Genomic DNA, 23,353 nt, shown 5'->3' with positions numbered 1-23,353 from the left:
ACCTCGGAATACGATACCGAACGAATTTGTTCCCATAAGGAATAATGTAAATTAGATTAGTCCGTTTCAGACCCCCAAAATTACACTTTCAAAACCACTTACATAAATACACTTACATAATTGTTTGAATTTTGAGTTGTTCGTATCCGAAAGTACCACTGTATTTGTATATATAAACAAACACATATGTATTATTTTTCTTACATTCTAGTTCCTGTTGCAACTTACGTCTTAGGGCCCAGTCGTTTTGGCAGCACCAGCAACTATCCTGACATGAAAGGTTGCGAACTCTGTGAAAATGTCATATATTTAGGTAAGTGATGTGATGTCAGCACACTTCTGGTAAGATGGTAGTTGAATGAATGATGGTGAATGTGTTCCTTCTTTTGGAGTCCTGTCTTGGTGGGAGACGACTGTCAGGTTAACAAAATAATAATTTATTTTCCGATAAGACACGTTTGATGTGAAAGTTTCTTACGTGGAAAATCCCACCTTATATTATTTTTTGAATCACTTCCGCTGTTTCACACAGTGTGTCTTCAAGGAAACATTCATCATCACTTAGTCTGTAGCTGTCTTTATCTTTATAGTTGCTAGTAATGTGTCTTACTAGTTGCTAGTAATGTGTCTTACTAGTTGTTAGTAATGTGTCTTTTCTTGTGGGTGTTTTCCCAGAGGTTCATAAGCATCACAATTCATGTGACCATAATACAGGCAGGCCCCCCTTTACAGCACTTCACTTTACGGCATTTTGGTAATGCAGCAGTTTTCAGTTATACCCATTCTGCATTTATTCAGACTTCCTACAATAAATATACTATTCATCACTCACTATAAGCTAAAAATGAAAATATTTTAAGGTAAGTAATGTATGTACTGTACATGCATTTTATAGGCCTAGTTCTATTGATCACTTAACCCTTAAACTGTCCAAATGTAGATCTACGTTTTTTCAACATTTGAAAGTATGTAAAAAAAGTAGATTTTTTTTTTTTACATTTGAAAATGCATAAAAAAACTTTGATCTACTTTTTTTTTTGTTATATTTGAAAATATGTAAAAAAAACGTAGATCTACTTTTGGAGCACTACGCGTGTGAACGTAGATCTGCTTGGACCGTTTAAGGGTTAATATATAATAGTGTAAACATGTTATTAGACTTTTATATGCATTTGGAAGTGAGAAAAGGCTGTTTTACTTTACAACAATTTTCACTTCACAGCAGTAATCTGGAACCTAACCTGCTGTATAAGTGGGGCCCTACAGTAGCACAGAACCTAAAGTGCTGTATAAGAGAGGCCCACCTGTAGTTTGTGTATTTATTGTTAATTTTATTATTAATATGTTATATAACCCAGTGAATGTATAGTAGACCATCAGTCAGAGCAGGTTACATTCTTGATAATATGATTTAATTCTTAGGTAGTAGGTTGGTAGACAGCAACCACCCAGGGAGGTACTACTGTCGTGGCGATTGAGTGTAAAATGGAAACCTGTAATTGTTTTACATGATGGTAGGATTGCTGATGTCTTTTTTCTGTCTCATAAACACATAAGATAACAGTTTATATCTTGCTAGTTCTGCATACACTTCGGTCACACTACACATCCATCTGGGTTTTCTTCTTCTTTCTTAATAATTCTTGTTCTTTATTTTTTCTTATCTCCATGGGGAAGCGGAACAGAATTCTTCCTCCATAAGCCATGCATTGTCATAAGAGGCAACTAACATGCTGGGAGCAAGGGGCTAGTAACCCCTTCTCCGGGTATGTTGAAAAAAAAAATTCGTACATTACTTAATACTACATTGTAGTATAAATACCTACCCAAAACAATACTGTCTACACCCAATTGTAGCAGTCTCATACTTTAAACTACTTTCAGCAATTTAAATATTTACTACTGATATACAAAACCTACAAAATACTTTCAACTTGTACCAATGTAATATCCCCAGATTGTAACTTGAGTAAAATTATTGTCTGCTATAAATAAAAACAGATGTACAACTAAACTGTGATCAATTTCTCTAGTATTAAGCATGGACCCCTCACTTCAAAGCCACAGTATTATGACAGACCCTGAAAGACATGATACTCTAGTTTTTAGTTCTGTAATATCTGTACCTTCTAGGAGATCTGGTCAGAGACCATGATGCAGAACATTAATCTCTAGAATGATTAGCTGATATATGACAGCTTATACACAAATACCCACACATAGGAGAATGAAACCTAAAGGCAGAAGATGCAACACAAACGTATGCAAAATTTGTTTTGAACACAGAATTATAGCAAAAAGAAATGAACCACTGGCTCAGGTTATAAGAATAAATACAATAGTCACTTGGACCATTAACTAGACACAGTTAATGGTCCAAGTTGGACCAAAACATCGTAAGTTTTATTCTTGTACGTGCAAGTATTTGTGTAGTGTTCCTGATATGGTATTGTGCCTTTGTATTCTTTATATGACAGCTTAAATGGATAAATGTCAGATATAACAGACAGCAATAAAGTCATTAAGTTTTCCTCCAGGTCCAAGTGGCATCTATCCTTGCAGCAGCGGACTGAGAATAATGTATCTGAGTGGGATGCAGGCGGACAACAACAAGAAGACTGCTTCCACCTTCATTTTCGATGACATCACATCGCTGGAGACTCAGGCTACCAGCAATCCTGCCATAGACATCCTCATCACCAGTCAATGGCCTAATGCTGTCTGCAACTTTGCTAAGAAACCTGTGAGTGAATGGTTGAAAGTTACAGAGTGATAACAACGTTCTTGGGAGCAGGACATGGGAACAGTTCAAGGCTTTTATTCAATGAAATATTACACCATGGGACTCCATGGGGAAGTCAGCATCAAAGATTTATTTCCACATGATACAATGTTTGTACAAATATGGGTGACATTTGGTCGTGCATGCAGAAAGCCCATAGTCATGCAGGAATTGATACATTCACTAACCTGAATTCTGGCCATGGCCTGGTCACAGACCGGGCCGCGGGGGCGTTGACCCCCGGAACTCTCTCCAGGTAAACTCCAGGTATAAGTGCTATTTTTCCTTTGTGCATTAGTACATTTCTCTACACTGAACCTCCCCACTTATTTTATGTGGGATTTTTACAAGGTTAGGTTTAGGGTTCCTAATTTTATTTATAAGCCTAAGTGACATGTTGTTGGTAAATGGCTCTTGATCTGAGGAATTTGAGCTACCCTGCCCTTCCTCAGATCAAATCTGAATACCTCCCTGCCATACCTCTCTTACCCCAGTCACTGTACCATACAGGTTTACATCTTTCCCATGACTATCATAATATTGTGAGCTGAACTTGTTGGTGATAAGTATTCTATTTCTTAAAAATTTGATAAAATGATCATTATCATCATTATATTTCATCAGTACAGGAGTTTCATTATAGGATTAAAATGTATTTTAGTATAGAATTATTGTAGTTATATTTCCTATAGCATATGATGATTGTCATAATTATATTTCATAAATATATATTTACCATTATATTTTGTACAGTATGTGATGATTGACATCATTTATACTTCACTATTTTTCACTATATAGGATGGTGAGTTCTTCCTCTATAAAAAAAATGGGTACATACTGCAGATTTCATTTCCTTGATTATTATACAGCAATACCACACAGACAGGTCCCACTTATACAGCAATACCACACAGTCAGGTCCCACTTATACAGCAATACCACACAGACAGGTCCCACTTATACAGCAATACCACACAGTCAGGTCCCACTTATACAGCAGTACCACACAGTCAGGTTCCACTTACACAGCAATACCACACAGACAGGTCCCACTTATACAGCAATACCACACAGTCAGGTCCCACTTATACAGCAATACCACACAGACAGGTCCCACTTATACAGCAATACCACACAGTCAGGTCCCACTTATACAGCAATACCACACAGACAGGTCCCACTTATACAGCAATACCACACAGTCAGGTCCCACTTATACAGCAATACCACACAGTCAGGTCCCACTTATACAGCAATACCACACAGACAGGTCCCACTTATACAGCAATACCACACAGTCAGGTCCCACTTATACAGCAATACCACACAGTCAGGTCCCACTTATACAGCAATACCACACAGTCAGGTCCCACTTATACAGCAGGTTAGGTACCAAGCTACTGTTGTAAAGCAAATATTGCTGTAAAGTGAAACATAGCCTTTTTTTACTTAGAGATGCATATAAAAACCTAATAACATGTTTACACTATCATATATTAGATGAACAATAGATCTAGGCCTAAAAAATGCATATATAGTGGACCCCCGGTTAACGATATTTTTTCACTCCAGAAGTATGTTCAGGTGCCAGTACTGACCAAATTTGTTCCCATAAGAAATATTGTGAAGTAGATTAGTCCATTTCAGACCCCCAAACATACACGTACAAACGCACTTACATAAATACACTTACATAATTGGTCGCATTCGGAGGTAATCGTTATGCGGGGGTCCACTGTACAGTACACACATCACTTAACTTTAAATATTTTCATCCTTAGCTTATAGTGAAGTCTGAATAAATGAAGAATGGATATAATTAAAAACTGCTGCATTAGCAGAATGCCCTAAAGCTAAGCGCTGTAAAGTGGGGCCCTCCTTTATTGTGTTACTGGGGAAAGACTCTTGGTCCAAGGAGTTTGAGCTCCCCTTTTTTGTATTGTATCTGATTATGTCCCATTCCTCTTGCACTGTATGATGTACAAATTTGATGATTACTTATACCAAGTGCTAGAGTATCCAGGCTGTGATGGGTATGTGGAGCAGCAGGTCACCAATAGCAACAACCTGGTCAAACAGACAATCACTAGAAAAGCCTGGCTTTAGGCCAGACTGTGAGGGTAGAAAAACACTCATGACCGATTACAAGTATACAGTGGACCCCCGGTTAACGATTTTAATCCGTGCAAGAGGGCTCATCGTTATGCGAAATAATCGTTATGCGAATCAATTTTCCCCATAAGAAATAATGGAAATAAAATTAATCCGTGCAAGACGCCCAAAAGTATGAAAAAAATTTTTTTTTACCACATGAAATGTTAATTTTAATACACACAAACTGAAAAAGGCATGCACAATTAAATGACACTTACTTTTATTGAAGATCTGGTGATGATTGATGGGATGGGAGGAGGGGAGAGAGTGTGTTAGTGTTTAGAAGGGGAATCCCCTTCCATTAGGACTTGAGGTAGTAAGTCCTTTTCTGGGGTTACTTCCCTTCTTCTTTTAATGCCACTAGGGCCAGCTTCAGAGTCACTGGACTTCTTTCGCACAAGATATCTGTCCATAGTGGCCTGTACCTCTCGTTCCTTTATGACTTGCCTAAAGTGTTTCACAACATTGTCAGTGTAATAATCACCAGCACGGCTTGCAATAGCTGTGTGAGGGTGATTTTCATCCATGAAGGTTTGCACTTCAAGCCACTTTGCACAGATTTCCTTAATCTTTGAAGTAGGCAACTTCTTCAATTTCTCTCTCCCCTCCTCCGAAGCAATTTCCTCAGGTGTGGCCTCTTGCTGTTGAAGTTGATCTAGCAGCTCATCAGTGGTTAGTTCTTCATTGTCCTCCTCCACCAACTCTTCCACATCCTCCCCACTAACCTCCAACCCCAAGGACTTTCCCAATGCCACAATGGATTCCTCAACTGGCACAGGATTCTCAGGGTTAGCCTCAAACCCTTCAAAATCCCTTTTGTCTACACATTCTGGCCACAGTTTCTTCCAAGCAGAGTTCAAGGTCCTCTTTGTCACTTCCTCCCAAGCCTTACCTATAAGGTTTACACAATTGAGGATATTAAAGTGATCTCTCCAAAACTCTCTTAGAGTCAGTTGAGTTTCTGAGGTCATTACAAAGCACCTTTCAAACAGAGCTTTTGTGTACAGTTTCTTGAAGTTGGAAATAACCTGCTGGTCCATGGGCTGCAGGAGAGGAGTGGTATTAGGAGGCAAAAACTTCACCTTAATGAAGCTCATGTCCCCATAAAGTCGCTCTGCCACGTCTGTAGGATGACCAGGGGCATTGTCTAACACCAGGAGGCACTTAAGTTCTAATTTCTTTTCAGTTAGGTAATTTTTCACATTGGGGGCAAATGCATGGTGTAACCAGTTATAGAAAAATTCCCTAGTGACCCATGCCTTACTGTTTGCCCTCCACAGCACACACAAATTATCCTTGAGGACATTCTTTTGCCTGAACGCTCTGGGAGTTTCAGAGTGATACACTAATAAAGGCTTCACTTTGCAATCACCAGTAGCATTGGCACACATCAACAAAGTAAGCCTGTCTTTCATAGGCTTATGTCCTGGGAGTGCCTTTTCCTCCTGAGTAATGTAGGTCCTGCTTGGCATTTTCTTCCAGAACAGGCCTGTTTCATCACAATTAAACACTTGTTCAGGTTTCAGTCCTTCAGTTTCTATGTACTCCTTGAATTCCTGCACATATTTTTCAGCCGCTTTGTGGTCCGAACTGGCAGCCTCACCATGCCTTATCACACTATGGATGCCACTACGCTTCTTAAATCTCTCAAACCAACCTTTGCTGGCCTTAAATTCACTCACATCATCACTAGTTGCAGGCATTTTTTTAATTAAATCGTCATGCAACTTCCTAGCCTTTTCACATATGATCGCTTGAGAGACGCTATCTCCTGCTATCTGTTTTTCATTTATCCACACCAATAAGAGTCTCTCAACATCTTCCATCAATTGCGATCTTTGTTTCGAAAACACAGTTGAACCTTTGGCAAGAACAGCTTCCTTGATTGTCTTTCTGGTGCCCACAATAGTAGCGATGGTTGATTGGGGTTTCTTGTACAGCTTGACTAGGTCGGCTATACGCACTCCACTTTCATACTTATCAATTATCTCTTTCTTCATCTCTATAGTAATTCTTACCCTTTGAGGTGTAGGGTTGGCACTAGAAGCTTTCTTGGGGCCCATGGTCACTTATTTTCCAGAAACAGCACCGAAAATACTGTAATAATACGAAATATTCCGAGTGTATGCTTGGATGTTACCGCGGAGGCTGGCTGGTAAACAATGGGATGGAGCGGCACATGTGAGGCTGGCTGAGGGCACATTGGACGCGTCTCGGACGAAAATCGGTATGCGGGTTTTTAATCGGTATGCGGGGCAAAAATTTTGCGATAAAAGTAATCGTTATGCGGAAAAATCGCTATGCGATGCCATCGTTATGCGGGGGTCCACTGTAGTATATTAGTTATTGAAGCATAGACACAATTACAGTTACTGCAACACAGAATTAGTTACTGAAATACAGAATTATAGTTACTGAAGCACAAAATTACAATTACTGAAACAGAATTAGTTACTGAAACAGAATTACAGTAAGTGAATTCAATACTTATATTTTTATAGCTGAGTTAATTATCAACATTTGCAGGATGGTTGTGACCCTGAGACTACAGGATCAACCATGGTATCCAGACTAGCGTTCAAGATGCGACCACGCTATCATTTCTCTGGGATGGAAGGAGTGTACTATGAACGCTTGCCATACAGGTAAGCTGGCTGCAGATTATTGAACAGTTTTGTTTACCCCTTTTTTTCAGCTGTTTTCAAAAGAAATGTTTATGCTAAATTGCATTATATAAACATGAATCAACAAGTATTAATTTAGTCAGTTAAAGCCTTCCTCTACGGTCAGCCTCTTAATTATGAGGGTTATGATTTTCAAGGCCACGGCAAATCCCAGAGCTGTGAGTTCTTGTAAGTGCTATTCACGTAATAAATTTTGCTTTAAATTTAAGCATGTATTTTGTTCTGGATGCCTAATTTGTTTAAAGTACAGGCGGGCCCTGCTTATACAGCAGGTTAGGTTCCAGGCTACTGTAGGACCCTGCTTATACAGCAGGTTAGGTTCCAGGCTACTGTAGGTCCCTGCTTATGCAGCAGGTTAGGTTCCAGGCTACTGTAGGTCCCTGCTTATACAGCAGGTTAGGTTCCAGGCTACTGTAGGGCCCTGCTTATACAGCAGGTTAGGCTCCAGGCTACTGTAGGGCCCTGCTTATACAGCAGGTTAGGCTCCAGGCTACTGTAGGGCCCTGCTTATACAGCAGGTTAGGTTCCAGGCTACTGTAGGTCCCTGCTTATACAGCAGGTTAGGTTCCAGGCTACTGTAGGGCCCTGCTTATACAGCAGGTTAGGTTCCAGGCTACTGTAGGGCCCTGCTTATACAGCAGGTTAGGTTCCAGGCTACTGTAGAGCCCTGCTTATACAGCAGGTTAGGTTCCAGGCTACTGTAGAGCCCTGATTATATGGCAGTTTAGGTTCCTGGCTACACCTGTATTGCAAAAATTTCTGTAAAGCGAAACATAATCTTCTTCACTTTCAAATGCATATAAAAGCCTGATAACATGTTTACACTATCATATATTAAGTGAACAATAGAACTAGGCTTGAAAAAAAGACATAGAGTACAGTACACACTTTTTTTTTTTTTTTTCTCAACAAGTCGGCCGTCTCCCACCGAGGCAGGGTGACCCAAAAAAGAAAGAAAATCCCTGAAAAGAAAATGCTTTCATCATCATTCAACACTTTCACCACACTCACAAATTATCACTGTTTTTGCAGTGATAATGTGTGAGTGTGGTGAAAGTGTTGAATGATGATGAAAGCATTTTCTTTTCGGGGATTTTCTTTCTTTTTTGGGTCACCCTGCCTCGGTGGGAGACGGCCGACTTGTTGAAAAAAAAAAAAAAATGTGTGTACTGTACTCTGTCTTTTTTTTTTAAGCCTAGCTCTATTGTTCACATTACTTACCTTAATAAAATATTTTCATCCTTATCTTATAGTGAGTGTTAAATATACATATTAATTATAGGAAGTCTGAATAAATGAAGAATGGGTATATAATTGAAAACTTCTATATTAGCAAAACTGTGTAAAGCAAAGCACTTAAAGTGGGGCCCACTTGGCCTAATTCTCATTAATACTACTATTCATACTACTATTCATACTACTATTCATAGGCATTCTGTAAACTCAGCATTGTAATCCTTATAGAGAATAAACTTTGAATTTGAATTTATAAAAGAGATTTGGATGTGACAAATCCAGTGAGAAAGTTGTCTGTGGTTTCTAATGGTTAGTTTCAATTTGGCTCTGTGATGAAATAAAATATGCAATACAAAAACAAAAGATGTTTGAAAAGGAAGCCTTCAGAAAAAACATTGAATAATTAAAATCTCGTAATTTAGATTAAAGTGAACGTGTTGGTGCGATGGTAAACAATGTTTGTGTGACTGTAAACAACACTAGCACTGTTTAGCACATGACACACTAACAATGTTTACAGGCACACTAACATTGTTAGTGCGACTGTAAACACATATAAATTTTGAAAAAGAAATTGAAATTATGCCCATTCACTCAGCACCTGGACTACTTTCATGAAATGCTTTATTTATAAAGAAATGCTAAGTACTGCTAGCACGAGCTCTCAGTATTCAGTGGAGAATACCAGAGTCCTTAGAGTGCAGACATAACTCCAAGTTGCAAAGGTTGGTGAACGAGTTTGGAAGGATGTGTGAAAAGAAGGAAATTAATAGTGTACATAGGAAAGAGCAAGGTGATGAGGATAACAAAAAAATTAAATTGGAGGGAAGGAGTATGGAGGAAGTGAAAATATTCAGATATTTGGGAGTGGACTTGTCAGTAGATGGGTCTGTGAAAGACGAGGTGAACCACAGAATTGATGAGGGGAAAAAGGTGAGTGGTGCATTGAGGCATTTGTGGAGACAAAGAACATTATCCATAGAGGCAAAATTGAGAGTGTACCAGAGTATGGTGGTGTCATGCTTTTATATGGGTGTGAAGCATGGGTTGTGAATGTTGTAGTGAGGAAAAGGCTGGAGCCTGTGTTGCCATGTCTGAGGGCTGTGTGTGGTGTGAATATAATGCAGAAAATCTGTAACTTGAAGATGAGGAGGTTTGGAGTTTCTAAAAGTATTATCCAGAAGGCAGAGGAAGGGTTGTTGAGGTGGTGTGGACATTTAGAGAGGATGTGTATAAATCTGCAGTGGAAGGAAGGCAGGGTTGGGGTCAGCGTGAGCATGTTAGATAGGAGCGAGTGGAGAGGAATGTTTTTTATGACCTGATGTGCTGTTGGAGTGTGAGCAAAGTAACATTTATGAAGGGTTTCAGGGGAAACTAGTTAGCGAGACTTGCATCTTGCCTGCACTCTGAAGGAGGGGTGTTAATGTTGCAGTTTTTTTACTGTAGTGTAGCCATGTCTCTGATGATGATGAGGAAAGTGTTTCTTCTTTCTCAGGTCACCCTGCCTTGGTGGGAAACTGCTGTTGTGTTAATAAAAAAATAAATAATTATCACTTGAAAATACAAGGGCTAAATCCAGTACTTAACGTAATTGTCAATCATAATATTTTTTTTTCAGATTTAATACTGTACTCCCATTTTCTTCTGAAAAGTACAATGAGGCCTTTTAACCCTTAAACGGTCCAAAGAGATCGACGTTCAAGTTCGTAGTGCTACAAAAGTAGATATACAGTGGACCCCCGGTTAACGATACTTTTTCACTCCAGAAGTATGTTCAGGTGCCAGTACTGACCGAATTTGTTCCCATAAGGAATATTGTGAAGTAGATTAGTCCATTTCAGACCCCCAAACATACACGTACAAACGCACTTACATAAATACACTTACATAATTGGTCGCATTCGGAGGTAATCGTTATGCGGGGGTCCACTGTACTTTTTTTTTTACATATTTTCAAATATAACAAAAAAAAAAGTAGGTAAAAGTTTTTTTTACATGTTTTCAAATGTAAAACGAAAAAGAAGATCTACGTTTTTTTACATACTTTCAGATGTTGAAAAAACGTATATATACATTTGGACCATTTAAGGGTTAACTTTTGAATACATTCATAACTCCAAATATCCACTCTTGCCTCCCTGCCAATATTTACAATATAATACTAACTCAAGTTTCACACTTAAACAATACAGGTTCAAATTGAGAACTTCAATTCTTTTATGTTATACAAAGGTAATGTAGTTTGGATTTAAAAAAAATAAAGCCATGAGTATGCAATACATTAACTTATTGCTTTGTTATTGAGTTAATTCTGTACTGTAGTAATATTTAATTCATTACTATTTTAATGATTTAACTAATATAGTAATAAAATTTCTTGGCAGAAACCACAAGGTGTTGAAAGAAAAATCCCGCCATATTTCTCGCTTCATAGGATTAGCGAAAGTTGGAAACCCAGAGAAACACAAGTGGCTCTATGCCTTTAACATCACTCCGTTGATTCACTGCGATGCAGCTGAGCTCACCAGACAGCCACCAGATGTCACTGAGTGTCCTTACTCTGATACTAATGTTCCTCAACAACCAAGACAGGTACCCCTATGTGCTAACTTTCATAACTTTCAGTCAATAGCTGCCTTGCCAGGTAAATACATGAACTTCATGCTTATTCTTAGTATTAGCAGATGTTATTGTACAGACAAAACAGGTATCGTATTCACTAGCTTTCAAAAGTCGATTATTAATTTTTTTTCCACGGCTGTTTTCCAAAGAGGGGAGCATTTTCATCATGAGTCAGTCAATAGCTGCCTTACCAGAAAAATACATTACCTTCACATTTATCCTTATTGTTAACAGATGTTTTTTATACAGTAATACTTTACAACTATCAGATAACTTTATGCATATTACTCTGATACAACACTAATGCATTTTTGCCTATTTATGCCTAATATGTGTAGATAAAGATGCTAAAGGGCCCCTTTTGTGCAATTCTTAGCTTCCCGGCCCCAGGCAATGAGCAAAAATCACCAGTGGATGGAAAAGTGTTTTCTTTTTATCATTATCAAATACAGTGGACCCCCGGTTTACGATCAGCTCCCAATGGGACCAATTATGTAAGTGTATTTATGTAAGTGCGTTTGTACGTGTATGTTTGGGGGTCTGAAATGGACTAATCTAATTCACAATATTCCTTATGGGAACAAATTCGTTCAGTAATGGCACCTGAACATACTTCTGGAATGAAATAATATCGTAAACCGGGGGTCCACTGTATCTCTAAAATGCCCAATAATGTGTTTATACTATCATATATTAGGTGCTCAATACAGCTAGATGTAAAAAAAAGATGAAAAAGTAAATTAAATGTACAGTACATACAATATTTACCAGGGTGGCTCGTGGCCTGGTAGGCAAAGCTCTCACTTCACACACTGAGGGTCAAGGTTCGATTCCTGGCAAGGGCAGAAACATTGGGCATATTTCCTTACATCTGTTGTCCATGTTCACCCATCAGTAAAATGGGTACCTGGGTGTTAGTTGACTGGTGTGGGTCGTATCCTGGGAAAAATTCACCTAATTTGCCCAAAATGCTCTGCATAACAAGCGGCTTTCTATATACAGGAGGGTCCCACATGTACAGTACCCTCTTTTTGGTAACAAAAAAAGGCACAATACCGTGACTGGAACGATACACAAATAACCAACCGAAACGTCGTCGTAAGCTTCTCTCTTTTATGTGCAGGTTATTTGTGTAACCCTCTTTTTGGTGTTCCAACTTTTCATTGGCTTTCAGTTGAGCCATTTCTCATTATGCTCGCTGCTTTTACTGCTTTATTGCTTTTTTTACCATTTTTGTAGAATTGTGTAAAGGAATGATGACTGGCACCATATTTTAAGATAAGTATTGTATGTACTGTGTGTTTATTTCCTTTTTTTATCTGTTTTTATTGAGCTGTATTGAGCATTTAATATATGATAGTGTAAACATGTCAGATGTTTTATAAATGATGCATTCAGTAATGAAAAAACCACTCTTTTCTACTTGCCAGCTATGTTCGCTTACCGTATGGAAACAGGAATGAAAGAGTAATACAAATGGGGTCTTCCTGTATTGATCACTTCCAGCAAAACACGTACACATTCTCCTTACACCACCCTTCAGCATATTGATCATTTCTAGCAAAACACGCAACATCTCCATGACCTGCATGCCACCCTTCAGTATAATGATCACTTCTGGCCTTAGGAAGGTGTGGTCTGAGACACGTCCTTGAGGGTGATGATCCTGAGCCATCACTGGACACTATAACTCATAATTATTACTTGCTCTGTGTAAAGGGGGTGACTTGATACTGATGAAGATATTCTGATCCAAGCAAGTGGAGCTACCTTTCCCTTCCTTAGATCGAACTTAATTACCCCCCAGTCCTAATACGTACACTGTATGATCTCGACAGGTTTATCTCTTTCCCATGAAAATATTAATAGCAGAGGAGGGCCTCACTTCTACAGCAGGTTAGGTTCCAGGCTACTGCTGTAAAGTAAAAATCGCTGTAAAGTGAAACAGTCTGCTTTCCCTTTCAAATGCATTTGAAAACCTGATAACTTGTTTATATTATTGTATATGAAGTGAGCAATAGAGTTAGGCCTAAAAAATGCATATGCAGTAAACACATTACTCACCTTGAAATATTTTTGTACTTAGCTTATAGTGAGGAGTGAATATATTTATTGTAGGAAGTCTGAATAAATGAAGAATAGGTATAATTGAAATCCACTGTATTAGTGGAACGCCACAAAGTGAAGTACTGTAAAGCGGCTCCCTCCTGTACGTGGAAAATAGATTGCTAATTCTTCTATGTATATACAATATTACCATTTTGTGCCTTGCAGACACCAGCACAAATTAGTGGAGCGCAGTTCTTCTATGACATGGATGCCAAGCCATACGAGGATAAGAAGGCAAAGAAGAGAAGAGGAGACAGTGATGATGGTGGACCAAAAAAATGGGTGCCTCCTAAACCTACTGGTTAGTGAATCAGGGAACAGGTGGGGTTTGAACCCATGGCAGGCGAGTCCTGAAACTCTCAGGCCTTTGAGTTTTAAGTCTCACTTGCCTATTTGTGATAACTCTGCTCCATCTTCCACCTCACCTCATGCATGTCACTGATCCTGTCAAATCTCTCTCCTTCATGTCACTGATCCTGTCAAATCTCTCTCTCCTTCATGTCACTGATCCTATCAAATCTCTCTCCTACATATCATTGATCCTGTCAGACCTCTTACCTCCATGTCACTGATTCTGTCAAATCACCATCCTACATGTTACTAAACCTATCAAACCTCATACCTCTGTGTTTGTGTTATGGTCTGCATGACTAGCCTCTCTGCAATTCTACAACAGTTCTATGGCTGCCTTTATACCTGTGTATTTCTGGTATGATTCCAGGTGACTTACATGGATCTCTCAAAAGCAGAAGGCTACATTTTAATTAGAGAAAAGAATTTCTACCTAAGGCCTGGCAGGGTGGGGTCCATGGATTCCTCTACCTCCCCCATTTAGGTGCCAAGTCTATTCATGGAGAAGAGGGGGGGCATGATGTTGATATAGGGCTTATTCAAGTGTCAGGGGCCCAAGACTGTTCAACAGCCTTCCATCAAGCATGAGGTGAATTACCAATAGACCCCTGGATGTTATCAAGAGGGAACTGGGCAGATACTTAGTCAGTACCTGATCAGCCAGGCTGTAGTTCGTACATTGGACTACGTGCAACCAGCAGTAACAACCTGGTTGAAAAGGCCCTGATACACCAGGAGGCCTGGTCAAGGATTAGGCCATGAGGGTGTTCACCCTTGAAACACCCTCCAGGTATCGTCACCTGCCTTGAATAAACTTTTTTACCATCCATTCTCCTTGAGTGTAATAATGTGTGTTGTGAAGTTTTGCTGTACTCTCAGCTGATGCTGGTCATAACCAGTAAACTACCTTGGCCAGCAGTGATAAACAGAGGCTATACTGAGAGTAAGTCAGGAAATGGTCCATGCAGGAGTCAGAAATGTATTGGTATGAACTAAACATGATGTGTTTGAGGTGGACCCCTTCAAAGCCTCTGACATTTATGCATTTTTTTTTCAGTGCTGTATGACCCTTGTGGGTTTAGCACTTAGTTATGATTATAATAATAATTCTAATCAAAACTTTTGTAGAGACAAATACATTGCCACATGGTCATGCATTTGTGTATCTTAGCAGTGTGTCAATATCCTGAACAAATATATACACAAATAACCCGCACTTAAGAGACTGAAACTGAGGATGATATTTTGGTCCAAATTAGACCATTAACCTTTTCAGGGTTTCGGCAGTACTAGGATGGCTTACACACCAGGGTTTTTGATGTACTAGTATGCCTAAATTCTAGTGCCCTCAAATCTACTGAGAGAAAGCTGGTAGGCCTACATATGAACGAATGGGTCTATGTGGTCAGTGTGTGCAGTATAAAAAAAATCCTGCAGCATACAGTGCGTAATGAGAAAAAAACTTTGACCGTGTTTTTGGATCACAACAGCAACTTTGCACTGTATTTTCGTATGGTATTTATTGTTGTATTCTAGTTTTCCTGGTCTCATTGTATAGAATGGAAGACATATTACAGAAATTGAGATGATTTTGACTGATTTTACAATGAAAAGTACCTTGAAATTGAGCTCAGTATAGCAGAAATGTTGATTTTTACCAAAGTTCAAAAGTAAAAAATTCATGCTAAGCGTCCAATACACGTCAACTGGTGAGTCTAATATTCTTTCACAAGTGTGCCGATATTATTTATACCATTTTTTACACTAATGCAGTAGTCTGCATAACAGTAAATCTTGTATTTTTTGTGAGAATAAAAATTCAAAGTGGAAAGCAAAAGAATGTAAGAGGGGCGTTGGGACGTAACTAATGAACAGAGGAAATGTCATTTTAGTGCCAGGAATGTCTTTCTTGTTTATTCTGGACTCTATTTGGAAATCGGCATCTTTTGAAATTTGTGTGAAATTGGCAAAATTGCTAAATTCTGACCACTGTATTGGATAGTTGAAATCGGTAAATGGGTAGTTTCTTGCACTCATTTGATAGAAAAAATGGAGTTCTAGCGAAATATTCATGATTTTTGTAGACTAGTACAGTGGAATTGGCTGAAAATAGGGCTCAAAGTGGGCAAAATCGCCGATGCGTAAACATTGTCGAGACCGCTAACTTCACGAGAGCGTAATTCCATAAGTTTTCCATCAAATTTTATACTTTTGGTGTCATTATGATCGGGAAAAGATTCTCTATCTTTTCATAAGAAAAAATAATTTTTTTTTTTTTTTAAATTTGGGCGACCCTGAGAACAAGTCTCTGAGAGGACCTGTCGACCCTGAAAGGGTTAACTAGGCGATGATCCAAGTCGGAAAGAAACGTTGTCAAGAGTTTCTTCCTCCTGTGTGTGGGTTATTTGTGTATTGTTCCAGCCATGGTATTGTGCCTTTTTATTCTTTATAAAAAAAATTTTGCTTCTGCAAGACAGTGATTGTGTAAGTGATGGGAAGCAGCCCATGTGTTAAGGAAAAAAATTAGTTTTATTGAAAGCATTTCTTCTTGCAGGTCCATGTTGGTTCTGTCTGGCTAGTCCAGAGGTAGAGAAGCACTTAGTGGTGAGTGTTGGTGACCATGTATACCTGGCACTGGCTAAAGGCGGTCTAGTATCTCACCACTTACTCATTCTTCCCATCACTCACTTCCAGAGTACAGCAGACCTTGATGATGACTCCACACAAGGCAAGTCTTCCTATACCATTCAACATGTGCAGTATTACTTTTTTTAAATAATAAATTGGTGTCGTTTGCTTTTACATATGCTGAATTATAGTATAGCGATACATTTTAAATATTATAGTATAGTGATATCTTCTTCTTTCAACAAACCGGCCGTATCCCACCAAGGCAGGGTGGCCTAAAAAGAAAAACAAAAGTTTCTCTTTTCTTCTTTCTTTCTTTCAACACACCGGCCGTATCCCACCGAGGCGGGGTGACCCAAAAGGAAAAATGAAAGTTTCTCCTTTCAAATTTAGTTAGGGTAAGATATAAACAGCTATTGGAGGATAGATGGGCTAATGAGAGCATAGGCAATGGGGTCGAAGAGGTATGGGGTAGGTTTAAAAATGTAGTGTTAGAGTGTTCAGCAGAAGTTTGTGGTTACAGGAAAGTGGGTGCAGGAGGGAAGAGGAGCGATTGGTGGAATGATGATGTAAAGAGAGTAGTAAGGGAGAAAAAGTTAGCATATGAGAAGTTTTTACAAAGTAGAAGTGATGCAAGGAGGGAAGAGTATATGGAGAAAAAGAGAGAGGTTAAGAGAGTGGTGAAGCAATGTAAAAAGAGAGCAAATGAGAGAGTGGGTGAGATGTTATCAACAAATTTTGTTGAAAATAAGAAAAAGTTTTGGAGTGAGATTAACAAGTTAAGAAAGCCTAGAGAACAAATTGATTTGTCAGTTAAAAATAGGAGAGGAGAGTTATTAAATGGAGAGTTAGAGGTATTGGGAAGATGGAAGGAATATTTTGAGGAATTGTTAAATGTTGATGAAGATAGGGAAGCTGTGATTTCGTGTATAGGGCAAGGAGGAATAACATCTTGTAGGAGTGAGGAAGAGCCAGTTGTGAGTGTGGGGGAAGTTCGTGAGGCAGTAGGTAAAATGAAAGGGGGTAAGGCAGCCGGGATTGATGGGATAAAGATAGAAATGTTAAAAGCAGGTGGGGATATAGTTTTGGAGTGGTTGGTGCAATTATTTAATAAATGTATGGAAGAGGGTAAGGTACCTAGGGATTGGCAGAGAGCATGCATAGTTCCTTTGTATAAAGGCAAAGGGGATAAAAGAGAGTGCAAAAATTATAGGGGGATAAGTCTGTTGAGTGTACCTGGTAAAGTGTATGGTAGAGTTATAATTGAAAGAATTAAGAGTAAGACGGAGAATAGGATAGCAGATGAACAAGGAGGCTTTAGGAAAGGTAGGGGGTGTGTGGACCAGGTGTTTACAGTGAAACATATAAGTGAACAGTATTTAGATAAGGCTAAAGAGGTCTTTGTGGCATTTATGGATTTGGAAAAGGCGTATGACAGGGTGGATAGGGGGGCAATGTGGCAGATGTTGCAAGTGTATGGTGTAGGAGGTAGGTTACTGAAAGCAGTGAAGAGTTTTTACGAGGATAGTGAGGCTCAAGTTAGAGTATGTAGGAAAGAGGGAAATTTTTTCCCAGTAAAAGTAGGCCTTAGACAAGGATGTGTGATGTCACCGTGGTTGTTTAATATATTTATAGATGGGGTTGTAAGAGAAGTAAATGCGAGGGTCTTGGCAAGAGGCGTGGAGTTAAAAGATAAAGAATCACACACAAAGTGGGAGTTGTCACAGCTGCTTTTTGCTGATGACACTGTGCTCTTGGGAGATTCTGAAGAGAAGTTGCAGAGATTGGTGGATGAATTTGGTAGGGTGTGCAAAAGAAGAAAATTAAAGGTGAATACAGGAAAGAGTAAGGTTATGAGGATAACAAAAAGATTAGGTGATGAAAGATTGAATATCAGATTGGAGGGAGAGAGTATGGAGGAGGTGAACGTATTCAGATATTTGGGAGTGGACGTGTCAGCGGATGGGTCTATGAAAGATGAGGTGAATCATAGAATTGATGAGGGAAAAAGAGTGAGTGGTGCACTTAGGAGTCTGTGGAGACAAAGAACTTTGTCCTTGGAGGCAAAGAGGGGAATGTATGAGAGTATAGTTTTACCAACGCTCTTATATGGGTGTGAAGCGTGGGTGATGAATGTTGCAGCGAGGAGAAGGCTGGAGGCAGTGGAGATGTCATGTCTGAGGGCAATGTGTGGTGTGAATATAATGCAGAGAATTCGTAGTTTGGAAGTTAGGAGGAGGTGCGGGATTACCAAAACTGTTGTCCAGAGGGCTGAGGAAGGGTTGTTGAGGTGGTTCGGACATGTAGAGAGAATGGAGCGAAACAGAATGACTTCAAGAGTGTATCAGTCTGTAGTGGAAGGAAGGCGGGGTAGGGGTCGGCCTAGGAAGGGTTGGAGGGAGGGGGTAAAGGAGGTTTTGTGTGCGAGGGGCTTGGACTTCCAGCAGGCATGCGTGAGCGTGTTTGATAGGAGTGAATGGAGACAAATGGTTTTTAATACTTGACGTGCTGTTGGAGTGTGAGCAAAGTAACATTTATGAAGGGATTCAGGGAAACCGGCAGGCCGGACTTGAGTTCTGGAGATGGGAAGTACAGTGCCTGCACTCTGAAGGAGGGGTGTTAATGTTGCAGTTTAAAAACTGTAGTGTAAAGCACCCTTCTGGCAAGACAGTGATGGAGTGAATGATGGTGAAAGTTTTTCTTTTTCGGGCCACCCTGCCTTGGTGGGAATCGGCCGGTGTGATAATAAAAAAAAAAATATAAAAAAAATAATGCAGGATAAGAAGTTAATAGCCCCTTGCTCCCGGCATTTTAGTCGCCTCTTGCAACACGCATGGCTTACGGAGGAAGAATTCTGTTCCACTTCCCCATGGAGATAAGAGGAAATAAACAAGAATAAGAACTAGAAAGAAAATAGCAGAAAACCGAGAGGGGTGTGCATATATATGCTTGTACATGTATGTGTAGTGTGACCTAAGTGTAAGTAGAAGTAGCAAGATGTACCTGAAATCGTGCATGTTTATGAGACAGAAAAAAAGGACACCAGCAATCCTACCATCATGTAAAACAATTACAGGCTTTCGTTTTACATTCGCTTGGCAGGACGGTAGTACTTCCCTGGGCGGTTGCTGTCTACCAACCTACTACCTAGGAGTATAGTGATATATTTTAAATATTATAGTATAGTGATACATTTTAAATATTATACAGCCTCTCCTCACTTAGCATCATACTTGTTTACTGATGACTCGGACTTAAAACGGGTTCTCTGACCAGTATGCATACCTAAATAATGTATATTAGAGCTGATTTCCTCTATACTGTTTATTACTGTATACAGTACACTACTGTATAAACATTTAAAAATATACTAAAAATGTTATAAGTGGTGCAAAGGTGACATTAAAACAATATTGAAGATGGTTGACACAAACCCACTACCATTATAGTTAGTGGCAAATTCGTTTACCGACTTGGTCTTAGGAATGGATCTCCGTTGTTAAGTGAGGAGAGGCTGTAGTATAGTGACACATTTTAAATACAGTGTGAAGAGTATTATTAGTTCATCTCGTATATTGCTGTTTTGTTATTAATTATTAATTTTTGTTTCTTAACAGAAATAGAGAAGTTCAAGAAAGCTCTGAGAAAAATGTTCAGAAAGAATGGCCAGGATGTTGTTTTCTTTGAGAGGAACTATCACTCTCAGCATTTACAAGTACAAGTTGTGCCAGTACCTTCCGATGCTGCCCCACACCTCCAAGATGCATTCATGGTTTGCACATGTAGTCTTGTATATGTAGTGGACTTATTTCTTTTAACACACCATCTGTGGGTTGCCCCTCAAAGAAGACAAAACACATTCACCATCATTTGTTCAATCATTGTCTTGTCAGAATCATGCTGGCATAATTCAGATGCCCCTCTGAATTGTAACATCCTTAGCCATTTGTCAAAATTCAGACACTGTACTTCTCACCTCCAGGACTGTAACACACACACCCATCCTTCAGAGCAGGCACTGTACTTCTCACCTCCAGGACTGTAACATCCTCATCCATCCTTCAGTGTGCATGCACTCTACTTTCCACCTCATGGACTGTAACATCCTTACCCATCCTTCAGAGTGCAGGCACCTCTTCCACACTCACATCTGGCTTTTCCTCACTCCTAAAAGATGTTATACCTCCCTGGCCAATGCACGAAATCACAGCTTCCCAATCTTCATCAACATTTACCAGCTCCTCGAAATATTTTCCCTATCTTCCCAATACAGTGGACCCCTGCCTTACGATATTAATCATTTCCTGAGAGCTCATCGTAAGCCAAAATTATCGTTATCCGAATTAATTTTCTCCATAAGAAATAATGGAAATCAAATTAATCCGTGCAAGACACCCAAAATATGAAAAAAAAAATTTTTTTTTACCACATGAAATATTAATTTTAATACACACAAACTAAAGAAGACATGCACAATTACTACTCTGCTAAGAATAGAATACATGACACTTACCTTTATTGAAGATCTGGTGATGATTGATGGGATGGGAGGAGGGGAGAGTGTGGAAGTTATTGTTTAGATGGGGAATCCTCTTCCATTAGGACTTGAGGTAGCAAGTCCTTTCTGGGGTTACTTCCCTTCTTCTTTTAATACCACTAGGACCAGCTTGAGTCACTGGACCTCTGTCACACAACAAATCTGTCCATAGAGGTCTGTACCTCCCGTTCCTTTAAGATTTGCCTAAAATGGGCCACAACATTGTCATTTTAATAGTCACCAGCACGACTTTCATTAGCTGTGTTAGGGTGATTTTCATCCATAAAGGTTTGCAATTCAACCCACTTTGCACACATTTCCTTAATCTTTGAAGTAGGCACAATGGATTCCACAACTGGCATAGGCTTCTCAGGGTTAGCCCCAAACCCTTCAAAATCTTCCTTAATTTCCATACTAATTCTCACCCTTTTTACCACAGGGTTGGCACTAGAAGCTTTCTTGGGGCCCATGGTGGCTTATTTTGCAGTTACAAGCACAAAAAACACTGGGATAAGGTGAAATGTACCGAATGTATGCTTAGATGCGACCGCACTGGCTGGCTTGTAAACACTGGCACCCACAGGGCAGCTGAGGCCACATGTGGGATGCATCCCGGACGAATCACGTAAGGTGAGTTTTTTATCGTGAGGCGAGACAAAATTTTTGCGTTCAAATGCTTCGTTTGGCAGATTTAACGTAGCGCGATGCGTTCGTAAGGCGGGGGTCCACTGTACTTCCACCTCCTCATCTAATAATTCCCCTCTTCTGTTTTTAATTGTTAAATTCATTTGTTTCTTGTACTTTCTCAACTTATTAGTCTCCAAAACTTCTTTCTTATTCTCAACAAAATTTATCTTTGTTTATTTTTAATTTTTATTTTTATAGTTCTTGAGTGTGTTGTATTTCATTCTAGCTGATTCCTAAACATTTTGGTTAAGAAATTCCTTGTTCCCGATGTCCAAGAATTTCTTAGTTTATTTGTTTATATAGTACACAAATTTTAATTCACAATTTATCCATAAACTTAGTAATCCAGGATTACCCAATAAAGCCTGTCTGCTTTATTTTAAAGATTAGAGATTCTTTATTTCAGTATGATACAATGTTTGTAAAAAGGTGAATGAGATTTAGGTGTGCATGCAGAAAGCCCCTTAATATGCAGAGTATTTCAGGCAAACTTAAGACTAACTTAAGATTAATAAGGCAAGGATTAATTGATTGGTTATATATACAGTCTCTTAGGCAGTTGTAAATATAATATTAGGCGCTACAGTGAATACAAGAGAATAGAATATTCTTTTAATACATGCTATATGGCTTTCATCAAGTTTTTGTTTTAAGAATTATAGGTTTGATTATTTTCCATGGGGAAGTGGAACAGAATTCTTCCTCTGTAAGCCATGCATGTCGTAAGAGGCAACTAAAATGCCAGGAGCAAGGGGCTAGTAACCCCTTATTTGTATATATTACTAAAGTTGAAAAGAGAAATTTTTGTTTTTCTTTTTGGGCCACCCCGCCTCGGTGGGATATGGCCGGTTTGTTGAAAGAAAGAAAGAAAGAGGTTTGATTATGAACGTAGGTAATGAGAATTCTATCATATTAACATAATGTGGACACATTCAATGTTTTAATGGTTGTGAGGATTATATGTATTGAGAATAAGGATACACCTACCATCCGACTTATGACCTGCTCGACTTACGGCCACTCGACTTACGACCGTGTTTTTTATGCCAAATTTCTGGGAAATAAACAACTATTTGTGTTTTACACAGTGTTTATCCTAAACCTTACAGTATAAAATACAGTACTAACAACATAAAAAGTAAAGTAAAACATGAAATACCAAAATAAAACAATAAAATAAAGTCATTACAAAAATGTTTTGTTGATATTCAGTAGTAAAGTTCGACTTACGACCGGTTTCTCGGAACCGAACTCGGTCGTAAGTCGGATGGGAGGTGTATATTGTTTTCCATATGTTTGTGACAATGTGAATATGGATATACAGTGGTACCTTGAGTTACGAAGTTAATTCGTTCCAGAAGGCTATTCGAGTGCTGATACCGAACAAATTTGTTCCCATATGGAATAATGTAAATTAGATTAGTCCATTTCAGACCCCCAAAAATACACTTTCAAAAGCACTTACAAAAATACACTTACATAACTGTTCAAGTTGGGAGCTGTTTGAAACTTGAGGTACCACTGTATAATTTTCTCACATTTAGCTGATGTTGGGATACA

The 23,353-nt window shown here is 39.0% G+C and overlaps 1 protein-coding gene across 3 annotated transcripts in view; it reads left to right on the top strand.

Moving 5' to 3' along the window:
- LOC128703369 (CWF19-like protein 1) overlaps positions 1–23,353 on the top strand; it is a 61,284-nt gene that overhangs the window by 28,605 nt on the left and 9,326 nt on the right. For 2 of the 3 annotated variants that reach the window (XM_070104645.1, XM_070104643.1), the window contains exons 3-9: positions 212–313; positions 2,538–2,743; positions 7,466–7,584; positions 11,244–11,451; positions 13,756–13,891; positions 16,496–16,669; positions 20,187–20,341. In XM_070104645.1, coding sequence (XP_069960746.1) covers positions 212–313; positions 2,538–2,743; positions 7,466–7,584; positions 11,244–11,451; positions 13,756–13,891; positions 16,496–16,669; positions 20,187–20,341 — 1,100 coding nt within the window. The remainder of the gene's footprint in view (positions 1–211; positions 314–2,537; positions 2,744–7,465; positions 7,585–11,243; positions 11,452–13,755; positions 13,892–16,495; positions 16,670–20,186; positions 20,342–23,353) is intronic. The other variant, XM_070104644.1, reaches the window with a different exon arrangement.

Source organism: Cherax quadricarinatus, chromosome 93 (assembly GCF_038502225.1).
Source record: "Cherax quadricarinatus isolate ZL_2023a chromosome 93, ASM3850222v1, whole genome shotgun sequence".
In the NCBI taxonomy this organism is placed as follows: domain Eukaryota; kingdom Metazoa; phylum Arthropoda; class Malacostraca; order Decapoda; family Parastacidae; genus Cherax; species Cherax quadricarinatus.
Note: the sequence above shows the minus strand (reverse complement) of the source record. Positions and strands in the feature narration are given on the sequence as shown.